The sequence below is a fragment of the Nematolebias whitei genome, chromosome 22, assembly GCF_014905685.2.
Source record: "Nematolebias whitei isolate Nwh7 chromosome 22, NemWhi1, whole genome shotgun sequence".
In the NCBI taxonomy this organism is placed as follows: domain Eukaryota; kingdom Metazoa; phylum Chordata; class Actinopteri; order Cyprinodontiformes; family Rivulidae; genus Nematolebias; species Nematolebias whitei.
Genome location: NC_056519.1, coordinates 13,309,768 through 13,330,924, shown reverse-complemented (window position 1 = coordinate 13,330,924; position 21,157 = coordinate 13,309,768). Strand labels below are relative to the sequence as shown.

The following is a 21,157-nucleotide window of genomic DNA, read 5'->3' as shown; positions in this document are numbered from 1 at the left end:
AGAAATGTGACCAAGCTGGTTAGCAGCATGAGAAAGAGGTGCCAGGCTGTCGTAGCTGTATATGGTTCTTTCACATGCTACTGAGGCAGCTGTTGGTTAACTAAACTGTTAAAGTGCCAACATGTCTTGTTCTGTAAGTCTTGAATCACCCAATACAATAAATGACACAAAACAAGAGTCAGTGCCAAAAAAAGTTGTTTGGCACTTGCAAAAAGATTTGGCTTGTTTCTCATGGGCACACTCCACATTTTGAACTCTGCTCCTCAACCCATAAATGCACTGTTTTTTTTATATAAAAGTGGCACCATTTAATGGGGAATAAATAGGCTTCCCAACAGTGATAGATTTATTTTTGCCAAGACTCACTGATGGGGATGCACAATATTATCAGCATGGTATCGGTATCGGCCAATATTAGTGTTGAAGTTCAATATCGGACATCGGCCATTCCATCAAAATAACTCAACAATATAAAAGGCACTGTTTTTGTATGACCACCCAGTGACAAGGATGCCTGCAGCGGCAGCACAACGTGATAACGTCACGTGCGCCTACCTGATCTCACGGAGGAAAGGAAAATTCAAAATGTCAGCGGTATGGAAGGTTTTTTTTTTCATTGGTGAGGATGTCGGATTCCGAAGATTTTTGGACTACGTTGAGCCTTACTACATCGTCCCCAATTGGAGATATTTTTCCAACGTAGCCTTACCCGAGTTACAGTCATTTTCGACGTCATTGAGAAGCTAATAGCTGATAACACCTGGGTGAGTTTTTTACCACAGACATTTGGACGTCGTGTTAGCCCCGTTAGCATGATTAGTCTTACGGCACAATGCATAGACAAAAAACTTTGAACTTAAAAAGACTGTCCTTCATGCACAAGAGTGCAGAGGATCCCACACTGCAGCTAAGGAATCTGGAACAAGCCTCCACAAGTGAGACAGCATCACAGGTGACTTTTTTTTTTCTCTTCTTCTTTCAGCTGCTCCCTGCATCAGGGGTCGCCACAGCGAACTAAGTCGCACCAAGACTTGGCAGTTTTTGTTTTGTTTGCGCCGGATGCCCGTCCTGACACAACCACAGACCACCGAGCTACCACAGCCCTCTGTGTGGAGCAGAGAGCTGCTATCTAGGACACCCGGAGGAGCAGATGGTGGGGGTTAAGGGCATTGCTCAAGGGCCCAGAGTGGGACGAATGAAGGTGGGGGCAGGTGTGGGTGCTTCACCTACCCCACCCACATTTTTTATGTCTGTACCGGGGCTTGAACTGGCAATCTTCCGATCACAGGCCCACCTTCTCTAACCTCTGTGCCACCACTCCCCGACAGCATTGCAGATGACTAATGCTAATAAATAATATTCAACACTTTTCATTTAATATAAGTTAAAGTGCTATGTATATGGCTGTTACTGAATATATGTCACCAGCTCTTACAGCTGTTACACAATTTTTGTAGCAAATAAGCCTAAATAAGAGGACTATGTTCTGAGAAAGGAAAGTATATAAAGTATTGGTTAGCGGCCAAATAAGTTTTACATATGGATATCGGCCAAAAATCCAATATCGTGCATCCCTACTCATTGACATAAGAAATAATCAACCAAACGCAAACTTTACTTTTTGTGATAAGTCATCTTTGTCATATACAAATTCATAAAGTGTACTATATAAAAACATAAGATCATCTGTCAAAGTTTAAGTCCTGTCCTCTGAACGGTTTCTTCTTCTTAGATTTTTCTACCTGGATCATTGAGCATGCATCAGGATAAGCTCATCTGACTTTGTGAATATTCAAAAAATGGCACAAAATGGTGCTGTATTCCTGTGGTAAAACTTCTCAGAAATACTCCCTCTATTCGCCATCTGGATTTTAGAGTTCGTAATTATGTGCTGCACTGAGAGCAGAATACTAATACAGCTAAGTATTGTGTTCCCCTAAACAAACACCCACTACTTAGCAATAAATACACATATACAGTGAGGTTTTTTTTGGTGATGCTCTTCCCTTCTGATGGGTGAGATCTCTCTCTGAGTTTGGCATACCTTGCTGTGTTAATTAGCCCTGCTTGACATATGTATTTAGATATCGCTTCTCACGCGTTCACTCTTCACACTGACATTTCTGTAATTCAGAGAGGAGCTCTGATGGTGTTCTATTTCCATGTAGGACGAGGAATATATGTAGATCTGCCACACTCTGCAGTGCATTTACTTTGCTGGCAAAAAAAAATAAAAAAACGAATTAGGGACATGTCAAAGGGATATGTATTGGATGGTAAAGTCAATTCATACAAAATGATAAATCTAGTCAGGAATTTGCTATTAATGTCACCATAATCCCCTCTCCTTCGGTCCATTCTTTGGCTCAGCAGCTCCATTTTGTGTCCTTGAAACACACCGGCTCCACATAATGGAGTTATCGTCATTCTGGCCACGCTCCCGAGTGAAAACTTTATAAAGCGGCCTTTCCCTTCAGTTATTCTGCCTTGCTTCTTCATTTCATACCCATCGCTCACCTGTCCATTTTTTAAGGCAAGACATTTACCTCAAAAGACCCAACTTTCCATAATCCTGCTTACTCCTGCATAGATGCTGCACAAATCTCCTGCTGTCATAAGCGCTCACTTGTAGTTTATATTACCCCACATTCTGCATGTGTGAGCGTTTTGGTCTGCATGATCAAGCAATACCTGCGTTTTTAGCCCAAAGCAAACAGTCCTGTTTAAGATGCAAAGAGTATCACGGTGCAGGTATGCGGAGGAGGATATGAAATGGTGGAACTAATAAGCCTTAAGCCCGATTGCTTCTCTCTTTCTCTTGATTTACTTTTTTTTTGTGTGTGTCTTATTTTTTTTCTCTCCATATCTCTATTTATGTCGTAGCCAGTTTATTACCAGTCAGCTTATCTTTCAAGTTTCAAGGTGTTGATCAGAGGAATGAGAAGGTTGCAAATAAACTAAAAAGCATGGTGAAAACTGGGAAAAACATATGAATGCTTCTAAAAAGTCTAAATACTTCATAATCCTACTAACATACATGAACATCATGTACAAATGAATGCAGCCAGTCCCTCTAACTATATGTGAAACATTTTAATTTCATAATCAGATTATCACTTTAGACATTTTATTTTGTATTTTATTATTTTTATCTGCTACATTAGCTGCAGCTCAGACTGAAATGATCAAACTGGACATCCATGACAAACTGATTTAAATGTACCGTATTTATAAGTCATGGATTCCTGGTCTAAAAACAAAGAATAAACAGAGCAATAAAATTATTTGTTTCATGACCACCAGTTAGGGATGCCTGTGATTTAGGGAATTTGTCCAGTATTTTTATGGCATTGGTTCCTAAACCTTTCAACTTCTGTCCCAGGAAATAATTGCAGAAGAGACTTTCAACCCGATGCTGAAGTAAATGTACATACAATGATAATCAGCTAAATTTTTTACACAGATATAATGACAACCCCAATGGTTTAGATAATAATGAATACTTATTTGATGGGTACATCAAATACAGTAAATATTCTCTCCTATTTGGTCAAATTTGTATCCAGATACACGAATGAAAAAAATACATAAATCATGCTTTGTTTGGTGTAGTATACAACAGCTTCAATGACTGACTGTTTCTAAGCAAATATGATAGTTTAGGGCTAAAATAGCACACAGTTTTCTGTTATAGTTGCTTAGTAACATTAGTATTATTAATTACTTCCTTTACTTTGTGTGTGATATTTTGTTGTTTTTACTGATAGCAACTCAAGAGATGACCTCAAGATCAAGTGTGCAGTTCTTGATATCATTGTTGCTTTACTTGTTTTTCTTGTGTCAGAGGTAGGTTTTATCCTAATTGAAAAAAAGTCAATAAAATTCAGGCATTCTAGCCCTATTTATTGCAATCGTGTACAACCCAGGTGGACAAACATCCCAAGGATTCAGTGGTTTAGTTTTGGTTTTCCTCGTCGAATAGTGATTGCTGGCCTCGTGTTCAGCTGTCACCATGGCAACATTTTTTTCTTTCTATCTCTTGCTGCTGCCATGTAACCACCTTGCACCTGTCTGGAGTATGACTTTGGAAGTTCTTATCTAGTTCTGACTTTGTCACTCTCAGCTAGACGGTGAGGAGGACTGGTCCAGAATACACAAAAAGCAACAAACCTATGTAGGTTAAGTATGGGGCGCTGCTTGTAAAGTTACATAGTCAAAAATTAACAGCAATATTTTGGTTTAGCCTTTCATAAGAAAGTTTTTTTTTTTTCAGTCAGATTTTCACCATGTCATTCATACATATCAATGTCATAGTTCCAAACTAAATGTTTAATTTACAAGCTAAATATTAGGTTTACAATTAAAAACTTAACTTGCCAGTTAAATATTTAGCTATCAAAGCTAAATATTTAGCTCCACACTAAATATTTAGTTTACAAACTAAATACTTGTAAGTTAAATATTTAATTAGCAAAGCTAAATATTTAGCTCCTTACTAAATATTTAGTTTACAAACTATGTTTATGTCTAAGCTAAGTGTTCAATAGTGAACTAAATATTTAGGTGTAAAATAAATATTTACTTTCCAAACTAAATATTTATTTTCAAAACTAAACATTTAATTTCTAAGCTAAACATTTCTTTCCTAAAATAAATATTTAATTTGCTAACTAAATATTTAGCTCAGACCTAAATATTTATTTTTCAAGCTAAACATTTAATTTCCAAAATAAATATTTAGTTTGCTAACTAAATATTTAGATCTGACTTAAATATTTAACTTGCTAACCAAATATTTAACTTGCAAGTTAAATGTTGGGTTTATAAATTAAATATTTAGCTTGGACATAAAAAATTAGCTTACAAACTAAATATTTAGTGTGGAGCTAAATAACTTGTAAGTTAAATATTTGGTTTGTAAACTAAATATTTAACTTATAAATTAAATATTTAGTTTGGAACTATGACATTTATAAATGTATTAATAATGTGAAAATGTGACTGAATTTTTTTTCTTTTTTTCTTATGAAAGGCTAAATAAATCAAAATGTTAATTTTTGACTGTGTAACTTTACAAAAGAAACCTCATAGTTTAGTTAATGCATAGCTTTTTATTTATTGAATTTTTTTCCTGCTTTCTAAGGACTACAAAAAAAATTCAGCAAGAATAAGAGTGGAAGGAAAAACGAACATTGCTGTTAATCAATTTTACCTCAAACACCTGGAATCTTTCATTTGTTTAATGTTCTTGGCACAAACAGCTAAATAAACCCACACAGCCCTTCTCTAAACTTACATGTTTTGGTCCTGCAACCATATGTTGAATGAAGAATAGGAACCTATACTTTATATTTAGCTAGAGATGGAGTCAGTGAGGCAGTGTCTGAAAGCATGCTTTCAGGGAAGTAAGTGGTGTTGTGATCCTGTAGAAGACGAAGCTAAGTGCCAGCAGGATGCAATTTGACAAATAGCTATGGCCTTTCTGCTCTTGGTGCACTGGGTTTCAAACCGTGCTTGAGTATTCAGTTCTTTTAGTTATCAGGTTAAAAAAAAAAAAATAGGAGGATATAGAAGTCATCCAAGTTTGAAAAATGCAACGCCTTACTTCATTACCTTAACGGTATCACCAATTTGCCCAATATCCTAAAAGGTTTCTTGTCTGAATTCAAGAAGCATTTTGTTGCCAGGTAGAAAGGAAGCAATGGACATTAAACATAGATGGTTTTCATTTCCATCATCACTCCTGTTTTGGTATCTGTAGAAAACCAAATTAGATTATCCCACTTTTGTCCCCCATTAGCTTGGTGTCCAGGTTTCTCTTTGCAAACGGGTCTTCTGACACCTCTGTTTCAATAATTCACCCACACTCTTTTTTTTTTATCTTAGTCTCAGGGAAGATGTATTCTTCTAAGTTTGGCACTTTGTGTTATGTTGGTTAATTCACTGCATTTCTAATCGGTGATTTAAAAAAAAGTATTTCTTTGTTTATTTTTCCCAGGTCATTGTCCAAAAGTACTTCCTTTGATCATACAGCATTACATTGTTACAAGCCTTGTTTCATGACTTCAAAAAAATCATTAGCTTGTATGTAAGATGTTCCAGCAAACCAAAAGGTCAACAACTACAAAATAATTAATCTTATAAAGGACAACAAGCCTCCTAATGATTCACATACTGTATGTCTTGAATCTTTGCAGTTTCACATTGTAACGGGGGAAATTAATTATTTATTAATTGATCTAGTAAACTTTATTTAAAAGTTAATATTTACACAAGTCTATCCTGTATCAATTCTTATTCTTTGTAATATTTGAAGTTGCCAGTGATTAGCGCCTGCTAGCAAAAACAGAGTCATAATGCTTTTATCTGTTTGTGTGTGCTCATTTGTCTGCAACAAAATATTTCATAGATCATAAAACAGACTTTTTATTTTTAGAAAGTCATCATTGGTTGAACATCTACAACCGACTACCTTTTGGAGTCAACCCAATTCAAGGCTATTACTAAAACAGTTTTATAGATATTGACCTAAATGTTTGTATAATAGTAGCTGAAACTGGTCCCAAACATACACTGACCACTATGACCTGAGATCTATAATATTAATGGAAATCTGTGGAAATGCACCTACAACAAAATAACTTTTGCAGTTGACCCAAATTTAGAGGTCATCACAAAACATAGAAATGACTATACTTTAGCCTGTTCAGCAAATACTGAGCCTGAATTTGTTGTGGGAGGGGCAGAGAGTCATTGCCAACACATTCTCAAGTGCTATCGGATCATGTGAGATAATATGGAGCCACTCACAGGTTGAAGAGGTTGAGGCCGATCCGGTAAAGGCGTTTCCTCATGATGTCTGTAGACAGTGTGGGGGACTTGCAGCTGGCTGGGTTCTCACAGTGGTACCGTGGAAGGCTGAGGATCATGGCCTGCAGTGCCTCCTTGGACGAGGCTTCAGAGGTCGAGCGGGCCTCCGTTGATGTGCTGCTGCTGCTCATCTGCTCCGAGCTGTTATCTGCCGTCTCCGAGCCACATCTCTTAACATCAATAGGCTCCACCACAAGAGAGCTCCCCAACGGCATGGCTTCTTGGTGTGGGGGGACACGAGCGGGTTCTGTTGGTGGAGGTGGAGGAGGTGGGGGGGCTTCCTCCAGTCTTTGAGGGGCAGCTGTTTTATCAAGAGGTGTTAGAGGAGGCTGAAACTCTTCTAGTAGTTCCTCTTCACTTGGAGGTGGGGCGGGAAATTCTACATCTTCACCTTCCTGGAGCTCTGTTTCAGGGGGTGGTGGGGGCTCTTGTGGTGGAGGCGGCATATTTATTGGCTCGCTTAGGGCCCCTGGAGGTAGAGAAGGGGGTTCTTGTGAGGAACCATCTGGGGCAGACAGCGATGAGGGGTTTGATGTTACGGTGGTGGCGGTTCCTTCCTGTATGCAGCTTCCAAGTGTGACTGAAGAAGATGACTCCATGACTGAGGATGAAACTCTAATGTTCTGACTGTCAATCTGCACCGTCACATCCCGAAATGCCATCATCAGCTTACTTGCACTTCTGGACAGGTCACTTGGGTCCACTGGGCCTTGCTGAATAGTTGACTGTCCCACACCATCTCCCTCACCACCACCTCCTCCTGTAACTCCTCCGGAAGCTGCCGCCGCCGCTGCTGCATTGAAAGAGTCGGCACTGAACTGATACGTGCCGCCTTCTTGTAGCGAGCACATGGTCTTGAGGCTCCAGTTGCTTAGCGCATCGTCTATAGACTTGGCAAGCGACTGGACCTGTTCGGTGAACGAGTCTTCCAGGTCAGTCAGGGTGCTACCAACGGTGGCAGGCAGAGACGGCGAGCGCACCAGTGGAATGCCTGCCAGGTTGCAGCCTTCTGCCAGAGCCCGCTCAGCAGAGAAACCCTCGGTGTTTTGCACACGGACCTTGCGCAGGGAGATGCGTCGAGGCAGACGGCTCTCCAGAAGTGAGTTGCGGATCTTCTCAAAGTTTTTGCTGAGCTGGTACTGGCGGAAGGCAGTCTGGATCTTGCAGGCAGCGCGGCGGGAGATGAGGTGGCCGCCATATTTGTGCTCTAACATTTCGATCTATGGAAAACAAAGAGATGCAGAGAAGAAATATGAACGTTTCACTTTGAGTTTATACTCATGGAATTGTAAAATAAAAGCCTACACAGACAGTCTGCTCTCAAGAATTATATTAACTCCAATTCCAAAAAAGGTGGCACTGTGTCAAATGTTAATAAAGACAGTATGCAATGATCTGCAAATTTCATAAAGCCATATGTTATTCAGTGTAGTGTTTTGGCTACTGGAAACCACAAGACAACACCCCAACAACTGTATGGACCACCAATTCACTGCAGCCCTTTAATGGAACATGGTAAACATAGTTTCAACAAGGAAACTTTATAATAATGAGTGAAAAAAAATGTAGTTTTGAGTTTTATGAGTTTTATTCCTCACATGTCAAAAAAGCATGTGTAACTAAAGGCTGGAAAATAGGTGGTACAGATAAGAAGCATCTGAATGAACATGTTGCAGCTAAATAGGTTAATTGGCAATAGGTCAGCAGGAGGACGGGTATATAAAGAGCATTTTAGGAAAGCTGCATTTTTCAAAAGTAAAGATGGGCAGCTCTTAAAAATAGGACAATTTCAGAACCATGTTCCTCCATAAAATAAAAAAAATAATAATACTTTGAATATCCCATCATTTACAGTTCAAAAGATCATCAGAAGGTTTTGAGAATTGGGAAAAAGGCCTCAAGCATTGCTGCAGTAACAGGACTGATCTGTTCTGAACGTCACTGCATGGGCTCAGGAACATTTCATTAATAAAAATTATTTTAATTATCTGATTTTGTTTTCTATGTTTCAGCATGAATAACACGTTTACTTGATTTGAAACCCATTGCATCCTGTTCATATTTATCTTTAGCATGACTTTTTTGGGATTGAGGTTGTAACTTCTTTTCAGTTATTCATCATGAGAACTGCTACTTATTTTCTTGATGAACTTTAGTACAAAGACACATTTAGCCATTATCGTATTGATTTTCTATTCTGAGCAATATTACCATTCATCACTTATTAATTCGTCAATGTTAATTATTCAGCGCATCACTGTCAGTGACTCAAAATTTGTAATGTTCTTTCTTTCTAAAAGACTATTCTCACGTTGGAGCTAAAACAATCCAACGTGAACTATGGTTGCGGGTGGGTGTTGAGTCAACAGGTCGTTAAAATAAAAGTTGGCTAAACAGAAAATGGAAAAAGACATAGAGGTTTGTAAAATTTTCATTTTGGGGTGAAACAGGACAAATTTAGAAATGAAAATACTAAAAACTCTACCTAACTTTGCTCTTAGATGGTTCTTTAATCTTCCAAGGTGACTTATTATAAACTTTAAATGGGAGGTCTATACGTGGTATTTGAACAAACATTTCAAATGATTTATAACTAAAACTGCTCATAATCTGTGAAATCCACAGAGAAAAATATTGTGCAATTCTCATGTTTTAAAGCCGAGTAAGCTATTAATCGTGCCTGTGAAATTTCGCTGAAAAGCTGTGGGAAGCAGATGTATTACAGCCATTCTCATCTGGCATCAGCTCCGTCACTTGATGAAACCTCTTTAAATTTCCCTGAACAATTGAACCAGAATGAGAACTTATCTTTTCAAGTCAATGAGAGATTTTTTCATTCAGACCTAAATCAATGAATTTAATTCTGTTTGTCTTCTGAGTCTACCAAGGACGAGAGCGCAGAGAAAGTTTCAGCTTGGGAAGAATGATGGAGCCACTTCACAAACATCGTCACCGTCCTGCATCATAAGGTGCACTCAGAAAAGGTTTAATTCTACGAACTAGACGTTGTTTTCTTCAAATATCAAACATGCTGTCTGTACCAGAATGACAATAATTACTTTGATCCACCTAAATATCCTCCTGTCAATTAAAAAAAGCAACCGAGTGGCCAAAAACAGATCAAATAGTAACTCTTTGTACTTAAGTCCCGGACAAAGTCACCGCACAAGCTCACGTAAACTTCCATTAAAGTAAACGCTGATTGGCTAGCATGGCTCAAGGGTTTGCAATTTCTGATAAGTGTCTGGCTCAACAAGATGCAGCCTCTGTCGCTGTCATTGGAAGAACAAAATCACACACAAAGCTCTTTGGAAAAGTGAAATGACACTGAAAATCCATCTTATCTACTCCATTTACATTTCTGTGCTGTGCCTCTGTGAGCAAAGTGAAACGGACTGAGAATATTAAGGAAGCGTGTGAATAGGACTCCGGCTTCCAGCTCTACTGTATCTGCTGATGGTGGCTGTCAGGCTGGTCAAACTCACCCTGAATATTCATCACTTTTTTTTTTTATGACCTGCTCTGTGCATCTTATCGCCATGACTGTGCTCTAAAGATATTGTACTTTTTTTTTAAATAAATGCTGATCTGTAATATGATTGACATCAGTCAGAGAGGTGTCCCTCAACTAAACAAATTCTGCTCAAAGTCAACGACCTGTGTGTCCTTGACTGTGAGATTAGACCATCAGCATGTCTCCGTCTGATTAAATGTTGCAGGCGAGCTTGTTTGTGTTTTTTTCCTTCTTTGTAAGCCGGGCTGGGGGAAATGAATAAAATATTTGGGTCATGATGCTTTCTTTATTCATGCCTGTATCTGAGACACTTTGCTATTCAGATAAAATTACAGTCTGTAGGATGAGCAGACATTATGACGGGAGAACAAACCACTGAGGAACTAAGACGCTATAATATTTAAACCACATGGATGGGAATTGTAGATTTAGCAACAATGCTAATCTGCTTTGGAGCCTCATTACCATTCATTTTAATAGATCTTTATTCATCGCTAGCTTCATTCAGCAACCAATGAGTTTAAAACAGAGTAGCAGCCTTTGCTAATTTGGTACTGACTTGCTAAGCTACTTTAAGCAAACCTCGAAGCACGATAGTTTGAGGCTCCTGCTGTCTCCGTTTCTGCACGTGTTACAGTGATGGATATTTATTTTTAGCTTACTTTATCAGAACAGGTTCGTGCACGATGTTTGGGAAGGGTGTGTCGTGCTCATGAGCAGCAGCAACTTTTAGAACGTTTTCCAGGATTTGAACATGGAAACATTTTCAAAAACAAACTTGTGTAAATTTGAAGCACTGGTCTGGTTATTTCATCAAAAATTACAAAACAGCACACAGTTATATTAGATCAAGATCAGAAAGCATTAAAAATAGTAGTTTGCTCTCACTTTACTGTTTTATTTTATCCGTACTGATTTAATTCATTCTAAATGTCACTTTTTGGTGCTAAAGCTGTTATTCTATGGCTTTAAACTGATAAGTTAGTATAATTGTAAACTTGGGTCAAATAAAAACTAAACTTCCTTTGACAGTCTGTTTTTTGCATTTGAAATGGCAGTTTGTATTTTAATTGCTAAAAGCAGCACAAATATCTAAAGACGCTTTAATCACCGATGGGTTGATGTGTATGTCCACAACGATCAGAGTATAAAAAAGTCATCACAGACCACACGTCCACGGTGACGTGTAGAAAAGTAAAGGTCAAATAGATGGATGAAAAGCATGTAAAAGACCCACAAAAACAAGGGTGTTTAAGAGAAGGTGACAAAAACATAAAATGCTGTGACACAGACGACCAGACCAAGAATGACACATAAAGCTCCCCTCGTTAGCCCCCTGTCAGTTGTGGTCCAGATTCCTTCTCCAAGCTCAGTGGTGAAAAAAGATCATTCAGTGGTTTGAGAGAACAGTGCTTCGTTCCACAACAATCTCTAAATCAGTTCTGACAGGCTGATCAGCTCTGCGCTGACCTCATGTTTTCACTCTGGATGAGGGAGAAAAGACGAGCGCTGTGCAACGTATCAAACACTCCGGTACGAAAGGAAAAATGTTACCAAATTTTGAGGCTTGAAGGTGAACATAATCAGTAAAATACAAGATGCTGTCCCTAAATTCACATAATGACGCATGGAAAAATGTAATTATGGAAAACTTACGGAATCATTTTTAGAAGTTAAATCTAAAACTAACACAGGTAGGAGCTGTAATCTGAGTATATTACAAATGAACTCAGGCTAAGTGCCTATATTTTGGAGCACAGACACATTTAAAAGTTCAGATAACTGTACTTTATTTATATGGAAACTATATTACTCAAGGACGATGGAAAATAAATGTATTTTTTAACAAAATGTTAATAAATACAGCACAAAATGTTTAATTTTTTCCCAACAGACTATAAATGACAGTTTTCAAATCTTTGCCAAATTTAAACTTGTGTCCCTTATTCTAAAAACTTCACATATGAGCTTATATCTAATGACTTTGCAGAAAAGTGCACATTTTTGCACATTAAAATGGCTTCATTTACATGGAGTGTGGGCCCAGATTTCAGCATTGCATGTGAATGGAATTAACTCTTTCGAACTGCACATCTGATATAGGTCAGAATAATTTGTAGGTGTATTTGCACACTTTGCAATGAGTAGTTTTAATATCAGTGAGTGATTTAAAAAAAATAAAACCTAATGAGTCTGCCGCAGGAGTCTGGAATCTGTTAAATTCATGTTAATTGTGTGAGTATGTTAAGATATTCCCAGCAAAAATTGGAACAAAGAAATTTCTAAAACCAAGTTTTTCCTCTCATTAACCTAAATAACAACTAGTGTAGAGAGTCATCGTCATATGCTTGATATAATAGTGCAGTGAGCTATCGTTCCCTGGTGTAGTGAGTTATCAGTGCAGTGAGTCGACATCAGGTTTAAAGAACATCACCCTTAAATATCTGAAAGAAGACTAATATATGTAAATAAAACCAGCAGCTCATTAGATCTCACATGCTGCAGAAATAAAATGCAAAGCAAGGATTATCAGCCTTCATGCTCATGCAAGCTGTCTTACAGCCCAGAAACATTTACATGATTAATGAGTTGATTATATAATGGCAAAAGTGGGATCTTGCTAATGCTGACTGGGTTGCAAAATGAGGATGTAAATGGAAAAGGTCAGACTGTATCAGAGGATGAAGGACTTGTTTGCTGATGCATTTATGGAAACTGAAAAACTGAGCTCAACTTTAGGCTGACAAAGTACAGACTTATATTGATTAATCTGTCAAAACAATTAACTAGTCTTCATTAATCATTGTGTCGGTACTGAAACCAGTGAGGTCTGTCAGAATCTACTTTTAGAGTTTAATCCACATTTTAATATCATCTATCGCCAAAAAGGTGAAGACAAAGTTTTTATTTGTGTCTGTCTGTTACCAAAATATTTAACGAACCACTGCAGATTTAATGACATTTTCAGAATTAACTTTTGAAGCAAAGCTACTGTGCACAAGTGACCTTAGAAAACACACAAATCCCTATAATTCAGTCAATTTATCAGATAATGCACTAAAATTTGATGTAGTTGAGTCATTCACAACATATATTTTGAGCAGGACAAATTGTATAAGAATGTGTGTAGCACGTGTTTTTCTTAGATTTGACCGCAACGGCTACAACGTTCCACACAAGATGATCTTAGTTCATTATTTAAAAAAAAAACAAATGCATAAATGAGCAAATTTCCAAACTATCTTTTGTTTTCCTCAAAATGAGTCTTTACTTTGAGTAAATGCAACAAATGTTTTCTAAATGGCACGAGTTTCACCTGGTTAAAAACTCACATTTAGGCGAGTTAAATAATCCATCATGAGCTCCTTCCTCAGCAGTAAACGTATCTCTCTCTGCAGATGCAATTACTCTGACATTGATCTGGAGAGGCATCAAACCCCTACAACCCCCCACCTGTACAGACAGAAGATCAATCCAGCTGATTGCGTATCTCTAACCTCGTTGACAGGGAGATGGTGGAAAACAGGGGCTCTTAGATGTGAGATTAAAATTGGGGGGAAAAGGAGGTGAGAGAAAGGGACACCCTGAGCCTTGATTGTGGGGAAATAAAGTCAAAACTGAAGAAAAATGGAGCTGATAAGGGATGTTAAAATGAACTCATCCTTAGCTGTTAGCTCATTATCAGCATTGTTAATTAATAATCCTTTAGCAGCTTTTTCCTACTCCTTGACTTTATGAATATGTATACATATATATACATAATGGGTTATAAACTAAATGGCACTAACTTTTCTACTATGAAAAGATTTTCCTTTTTGTTCTGGATCTTGAGCCTGAGAAACACTTAAGGCCAAAAGCTAATGTTTACGTAGTGCTTTGAGTTATTGATTAGGTGCAGCCAAGAGAGGCGCCACACACTTACAGCAACGTTTGAACATTGTGAGCACTGAAAAAACAGGAAAAAAAACATGTTAAATGGTCGTGAGCCAGTTATTATTACTTATCGCCCACCACCAAAGGCAAAACACCAGTGATGTTTTTGCCTCTTTGAGTTCTTACGTGTCGTCTTCCAAAAGGTCTCTAACAAGTAGAGAAACTTTATTGAACCCATAGAAATAAATTATTTCTCGGCTGTACAGCTACAACTGATTAACTCAGAGTCAACCCATTTCAAGATGGCTGCCACAGCTAAAAGACTTTCTCCTACACAAAATGGCTACACCTCAATGAGTCATTTCTCAACAAAAGATTGTCTTGGTCTAAATATGTGGCGTGAACGGTGGCATGTGAAATGTATTCTTTCAAGAAGAGAAGAACTTTAGTTTTTCAAATTAAGACGGTTCTCGTTAAAGTGTATGTTAAATTGCTTTAGTTTGTAAGTTTGTATTTTTCCAGAAAAGGTGTTTGATTTTAATAATACAATCGCTTTACTTTCTTAGGGAAAGGGAAAAAATACATATCCTGGTTTTTGAAAGATAATGTCATGAAAAGTGAGATTTGTGCTTGAAACGGAGCCTTAAAATCATTCATATTGGAATTTTAAAGTTTCACAATTTTTTTTTGGGGGGGTAACCCTTCCATAAACCGTTTTAATGCACCATTCTGAATCTTTAAAATCAAACTTACTGAACATGTCAGGCTCTGAAAGTTAGGCACCAAACCGTGCCGCCTTACCTGCTCGACGATCCGTGAACTGAAGAATGACGTTTAGATGGATGGGGATGGAAACAGGTGGTGAGTGTTTAATGGTTCTTGAAATGAAGATGTTATGAGGATGATTTCTGAGTGATGGAGAGCACAATTTAAGTGACAAACATGTGAACATGAGAAGTCCTGTACAAAAACATTGGCGTCTCACAGACAGAAACCCTGCTTTGAACAGAACCCACCTGCTTTAGCAAAATACATTTACCAGCTGCATGCTTTTATTCTGCATAGAACCACTGGTTTGGAATCATCCAATGATTTTTATACAGAAATGTGGCCCAAAAAAAGACAAACTAGAGAGCTTTAATTCAAGCAAACCCCATTTGTGCATACATGCATCGCATAACAAACTAATACCACATATTGTATTACTTTCTAAGAGCAATCTTTAAATTTGGGAAAACGAGTGATGGCTTTGATGACATGGTTATGATGATGTATGTTTATGACAATGAAAACAAGTGTTAAATGCAGTTTTGATTTTCCACAAGAGCCATTAGGAATCGATACGACCAATGAACAGAATCGCACCAGGCGCCCAACAGATCGGAGTCCCTCTTCCTCACGCAGAAACCGACCCACACCACAAACAAAAAGGTACAACACAGACAACTTTCTGCCTCCTCGGCACACCGCTTTTCCTCTCGCACAGACAGCACACCAAAAAGCCCCTCCCCATTCCCAGAGATCACCCTACCTGCTTGTTTTTGAGGTCAAGCGAGAGCTCATAGTCAGAGGCGGAGTGCGAGCCGGCCCCGTTGCGCTGCACCCTCAGGGGCGAGGCCGTGTGATGTAGACTGGCTCTCCTCCCCGTACCGCCTCCTTTGGCTCCTCCCTCTTCCTCATCCTCTTCCTCCTGCACTGCCTTGGCCTTGCCACTTTCACTTTGCAACTCATCCCCCTCTTGCTTTGGCTTCGTCTCGATGACTTCCTCTGGCTTTTGAGTATCTTGCTCAATTTCCTTGTGCTCTTCTTTGCAAGGCGAAGGAGCTTCAGGGGCATCCTGTGGTGGCGCTGGTGCCTCACTCACCACCTCCACTTGGGGCTGAGGCTGAGGCTCGGGCTCCAGTTGAGACTCGGGCTCCAGCCAAGGTTCAGGTTCTGACCAGGCTTCGACTTCAGGATCCTTCTGAAGCTGAATCTGTGGTTCAGGATCAGATTGAGGCTGTGGTGGCAGAGTTTGTGGCTGAATCTCCTCCTGCTGCTGATGGGCCTGCTGTTGTGGTGGTTCTGGTTCTGGCTGTGGTTGAGACTGGGTCTCACCCTGCAGCTCCCCCTCACCTCCCATCCCTTCCTTTCCCATAGATGAGTCTGGAGAAAGTTCATCACTGCAGAAAGGAGGAGAAAACGCAGAGTGAGGTTGCTGCTGCATCCGTGGTGACTTCTGACCTCTTCTCCAGGTTGCCTGGGTTAGTGGTAAGAAGTTGACCCATGTTTGTGTGTTTGACCATTTCTCCTGTCTATCTACTCTGTTATGAAAGTCCCTCTCATCTGTCTAGACACAGCGTAAACCAGAAAAATGCACAGCACAAAACGGCTACGAAAACCACAGAGTGCAATACTGAAATAGACAGTGACTGATTATTTATTACAACAAAATCTTCAGAGGAGAAAAATGTGGGGAAAAAAACAAGATAGTTGACAGCCAATAGTGACACACACCCACACACGGAGACACGGGGGACAGGCATGCAGCTTATACAAACGTCTTTAAGCTTTTTAGACATTTTGTGCTTTTTTTTTACGCGTTTGTGTGGGAGATGGTAGCTTTTTTGTGAACAAGAATGAGAAGGTGGGAATCTGTGTAATCGGTTCCTCAAAACAAGCTTCTCTCCCTGATAACTTTCTTTCTTTATATGATCAGTTTGAGATTTACCTGGGAGTGTCTTTTCAATAGGTTTTACTCCCTACTCATAGCTGACGACAGGACCAGCACGATGAGTCAGAAGTTACGTTAGCACATCACTGGGGAGGTCATAAAGTTCCAGCGTGACAACATACCTTGAATAGTTTACAATCAGGATGTTGTAATTATTGTCCATTTTAATGCTTAGATTTAAAATAATACTCTGATTCATTCAGGCAGTTGTATCGCCCACAGGTAAAAGGAGACTGGTATCTGTGTGTGTGCATGTGCATCTGTCTGTTACACAAATGTCTTTTGAACCACTGGACAAATTTTAGTGAAACTTGCAGTAAAGTATTTTTTAGATGTACGGAACGTCTCCAACTGATTAACTTTAGGGGTCAACCCAAATCATGATGGCCGCTACAGATAACTGACCTGAAAAAGCACAAAAGTGTTTAAAAGTCTGTGTTAGTTTTAAGAATATTGACTAAAAATTTGGTGTAGTCATGGCTGAGACTGGTGCTATTACATATTCTGAGTGCAAACAGTGTAGAAAAGTGTTTTGTTTAAAATTTTTGTCATTAACTCTTTCAATAAGTCATCACTGGATGTCCATCTACAACTGATTAACTTTGGGAGTTCATCCAATTCAAGTTGGCAGCCAATAATCAACAACAGCAACACAAAAATGGCTATACCTTAGTTTTTGAGGTAAAATTTGACATAGTAGTACCTGACAGTCTAGGGATACACAATATTATCAGCATGGTATTGGCATCGGCCGACATTAGCGTTAAAGTTAAATATCGGACATCGGCCATTCCATCAAAATAACTCACTGATAGAAAAGGTGCTGTTTTTGAATGACAACCCAGTGACAAGGATGCCTGCAGTGCCAGCACAACGTGATGTCATGTGCGCCTACCTGATCACAGCGGAGAGGAAGAAGTCAAAATGTCGGCGGTGTGGAAGTTTTTTTTTCATTGAGGATATTGGATTCCAAAGATTTTTGGACTACGTTCAGCCTCCCTACATCGTCCCCAGTCAAATATATATTTTTCTGATGTAGCCTTACCCGAGTTACAAGCCGTCATTTCCGACATCAATGAGAAGCTAATAGCCGACAGCACTTGGGTGAGTTTTACCACAGACATTTGGACGTCAAGTGTTAGCCCCGTTAGCATGATCAGTCTTATGGCACCATGGATAGACAAAAACTTTGAACTTAAAAAGGCTGTCCTTCATGCGCAGGAGTGTAGAGGATCCCACACTGCAGCTAGGAACCTGGAACAAGCCTCCACAAGTGAGACAGCATCGCAGGTGACTAATGCTAATAAATCACATTTAACACTTTTCATTTAATATAAGTTAAAGTGCTATGCATATGGCTGTTATTGAATATGTCACCAGCTCTTACAGCTGATAAACAATTTTGTAGCAAATAAGCCTAAATAAGAGGCTATGTTCTGACAAAGGAAAGTATATTAAAAGTATCGGTATCGGTTATCGGCCAAAGAAGTTTTAACATATTGGCATATGGGATATCAGCCAAAAATCCAATATCGTGCATCCCTAGGACAGTCATCCACAAAACATACTCTGCGCATGCCATTTTTCCATGAAATTCCAGGGTTTTCAGAGTTGGAACAAATTGACTAAAATGTTTAAAAATTGATAATTTTAATCTAAAACTCTGGCAAGTACGACAGTGGTTGATATGCATTTCTTTCAAAGAATTCAAGGATTGTTTTAATTAAATTCTGTAACTGTGATAATGCATTTTGCTCACTATCCTGTATCTTTCTCTCTTCATTTCATCACGCTTGGCAGCACATAAACATGAGGAGATGGTACCCTCAGGAAGCAAATTGATGTGTCTGCTGCTTCTAAAATAGAGCTTCTTGGACTAATGAATAATGAACAGAAAAATAAAGCCTACTGCATTTCTTCTCAATCGCAGGTGAGCATTCTCTTTTGCAAAAAATAAACCTGCTTGACAAAACAGAAGACTTCTTTAGGAAGAGAGTGCTTCATAGCCATCAGTGTTAGCACCCTTTGTTGTGGATTTAAAAGGAGTCTTTTTATCATTTGCATTTTTCAGGAGCACATGCTCTGATGCTCATAATATGACAGCCAACAGGCTTTGTGCAGCTGGTTTGGACTTAGATCCTAATAAATGTGCATACACTACCAAAATAACATATTTATAGATGATTATTTTGGAGTAATTTATAGTAGGGGTGCACGATATTATCGGCATGGTATCGGTATCGGCCGACATTAGCGATAAACTTAAATATTGGACATCGGCCATTCCATCAAAAAACTCACCCATCTATAAGGCGCTGTTTTTGTATGACAACTCGGTGACAAGGATGCCTGCAGCGCCAGCACAATGTTATATCACTCACATCGTTGAGTTTAGATTTGTGAAAATTTACAAATTTGCACTGTTCAAGTGTTGTCATTGTGTTAGAGAGAGTAAATGTCATGAATAAATTTGACATTAAACATAATCCAAGTTGAAGTGTTGCATCATTTTCAGCCCCCTTTATGGCATCTGCATTTGGTAGCAGGCCACATTGATAAAGACCATGCAGAATAATGTAACATTTTCATTCCACTGCAGAGAAAGCTATGTAGTCTTTGTAAGTAGGTCTAGAAAAAAATAAAAATCGGTATTGGTTATCGGCCAAATAAGTTTTAACATATTGGCATATTGGATATTGGCCAAAAGTCTAATATTTTGCCTCCCTATTTTATAGTCATTTGCTATATATGTGTTTATACACACCATGTGTGCATCAATTCATGTTATCTTAACCAGCTCAGGGTGCCATCACTTTCCTCCACCTCCAAATTTGTCAGTCATACTCAACCTTCTCATCCATTTTGTCAGGCTTCCTCCTCTCTTTCTAATCCTACTCTCACACACACACACACACACACACATACAGTTTTCCTGATGCTCTGTCCTTCACCAGGTAAGACAATCGAGTAGTTCCAGGTGTAACTGTGACTTGAAGTGCAGACGAGCCCTGGTTGCTGCTGCTCTCACCACTCATTTTTCCACACGCCCGTACTAAGATGGTTTAGTGCAATGGTCTCTTCAGTTTCCATTCAGAATACAATTACAGTGTCATCTGAAGTCCCGAGATTTTTTTTTAACAGTTGCTAATGGGCAATAAATATATCATAAATATAAGATTGGTTTAATTCCTCGTTCTTGTTTGTGTGTAAAAGCAGAACAAGTATCAATATATAACCATGAACGAGACAAGGAGGGGAGAAGAATTCTTGTCAATTTTGTATTATGGGTCTAATTTTTAAAATTAGTTATATATTGAACTAGATTTTTGTTTCAAAAGAATTGTATTATGATTTATCACAAAGAGGGGGCTATACAACTTACAAAAACATATTATCTTTTAGCTTTCAGGCATTATCCAACCAGTTTATAACAACTGCACCTTGGAATTACACGGTTCCCTCATCTTTGGCCTTATTCATGCAAACCCTTTTTCCTCCAAAAAAAAAAAAAAAAAAAAACTTTTAAAATATTTGTTTTCTAAATATATATTCAGACTAATGGCATTGTTTCTACAAATGTTTCATCCACACAAAACAGGAAAAAAAGGGACATTGTCTGACTTTGGTACATACTGAAAGAAGAAATGTAGCAGAATGTTCACTTTCTCCTGCTGGTGTCAATATTAAAGTCCTGTATTTTTGCTAAAGAAAGCAATGATCCAAAGCAGATGGTTCTTGGTAAAACAAAACTAGTTCTTTTTGACTGTGGCTTTTTGAAGTTTTTCTCTAAAAGCTTACAAAGTAGACCTGCTCCATTTCTGGACCCATATATTAAGGAACGTTAAGGAAGATTTGGGAGAAGCAGCATTCTCATTGCTGATATCTAATATTTCTGGTGTTGGAAAAGACTAAAGAACAAAAATCGTTCTTTTAATTAAACCAGACACCGTTAAATGAAAAAAAAAATAAGATGGAGGAGAAACCAGCAACACTACTGAAAGTAGCAAACAAACAATAAGAAAAACATAAAAATTCAATAAATAGTAAATAAAAAGGACCAGAATTGCGTTTTTTTATTTGATTAGTTTTTGTATTTTCTTCTGCACAAGTCAGTACTTTTCCAGTCAGGCTCACCTCCACCTGTCTGCTCTTTCATCAGTCGCAGCTGCAGCCACTCTACTCATCAG

At 38.5% G+C, this 21,157-nt stretch overlaps 1 protein-coding gene across 2 annotated transcripts in view; it reads right to left on the bottom strand.

The window, feature by feature from the left end:
- The window catches only part of iqsec3a (IQ motif and Sec7 domain ArfGEF 3a), a 104,277-nt gene that overhangs the window by 39,070 nt on the left and 44,050 nt on the right, over positions 1–21,157 (bottom strand). For both annotated transcript variants that reach the window (XM_037695790.1, XM_037695791.1), the window contains exons 3-4: positions 15,789–16,419; positions 6,811–8,090 (exon numbers count right to left, since the gene is read on the bottom strand). In XM_037695790.1, the coding sequence (XP_037551718.1) occupies positions 6,811–8,090; positions 15,789–16,419 (1,911 nt within the window). The remainder of the gene's footprint in view (positions 1–6,810; positions 8,091–15,788; positions 16,420–21,157) is intronic.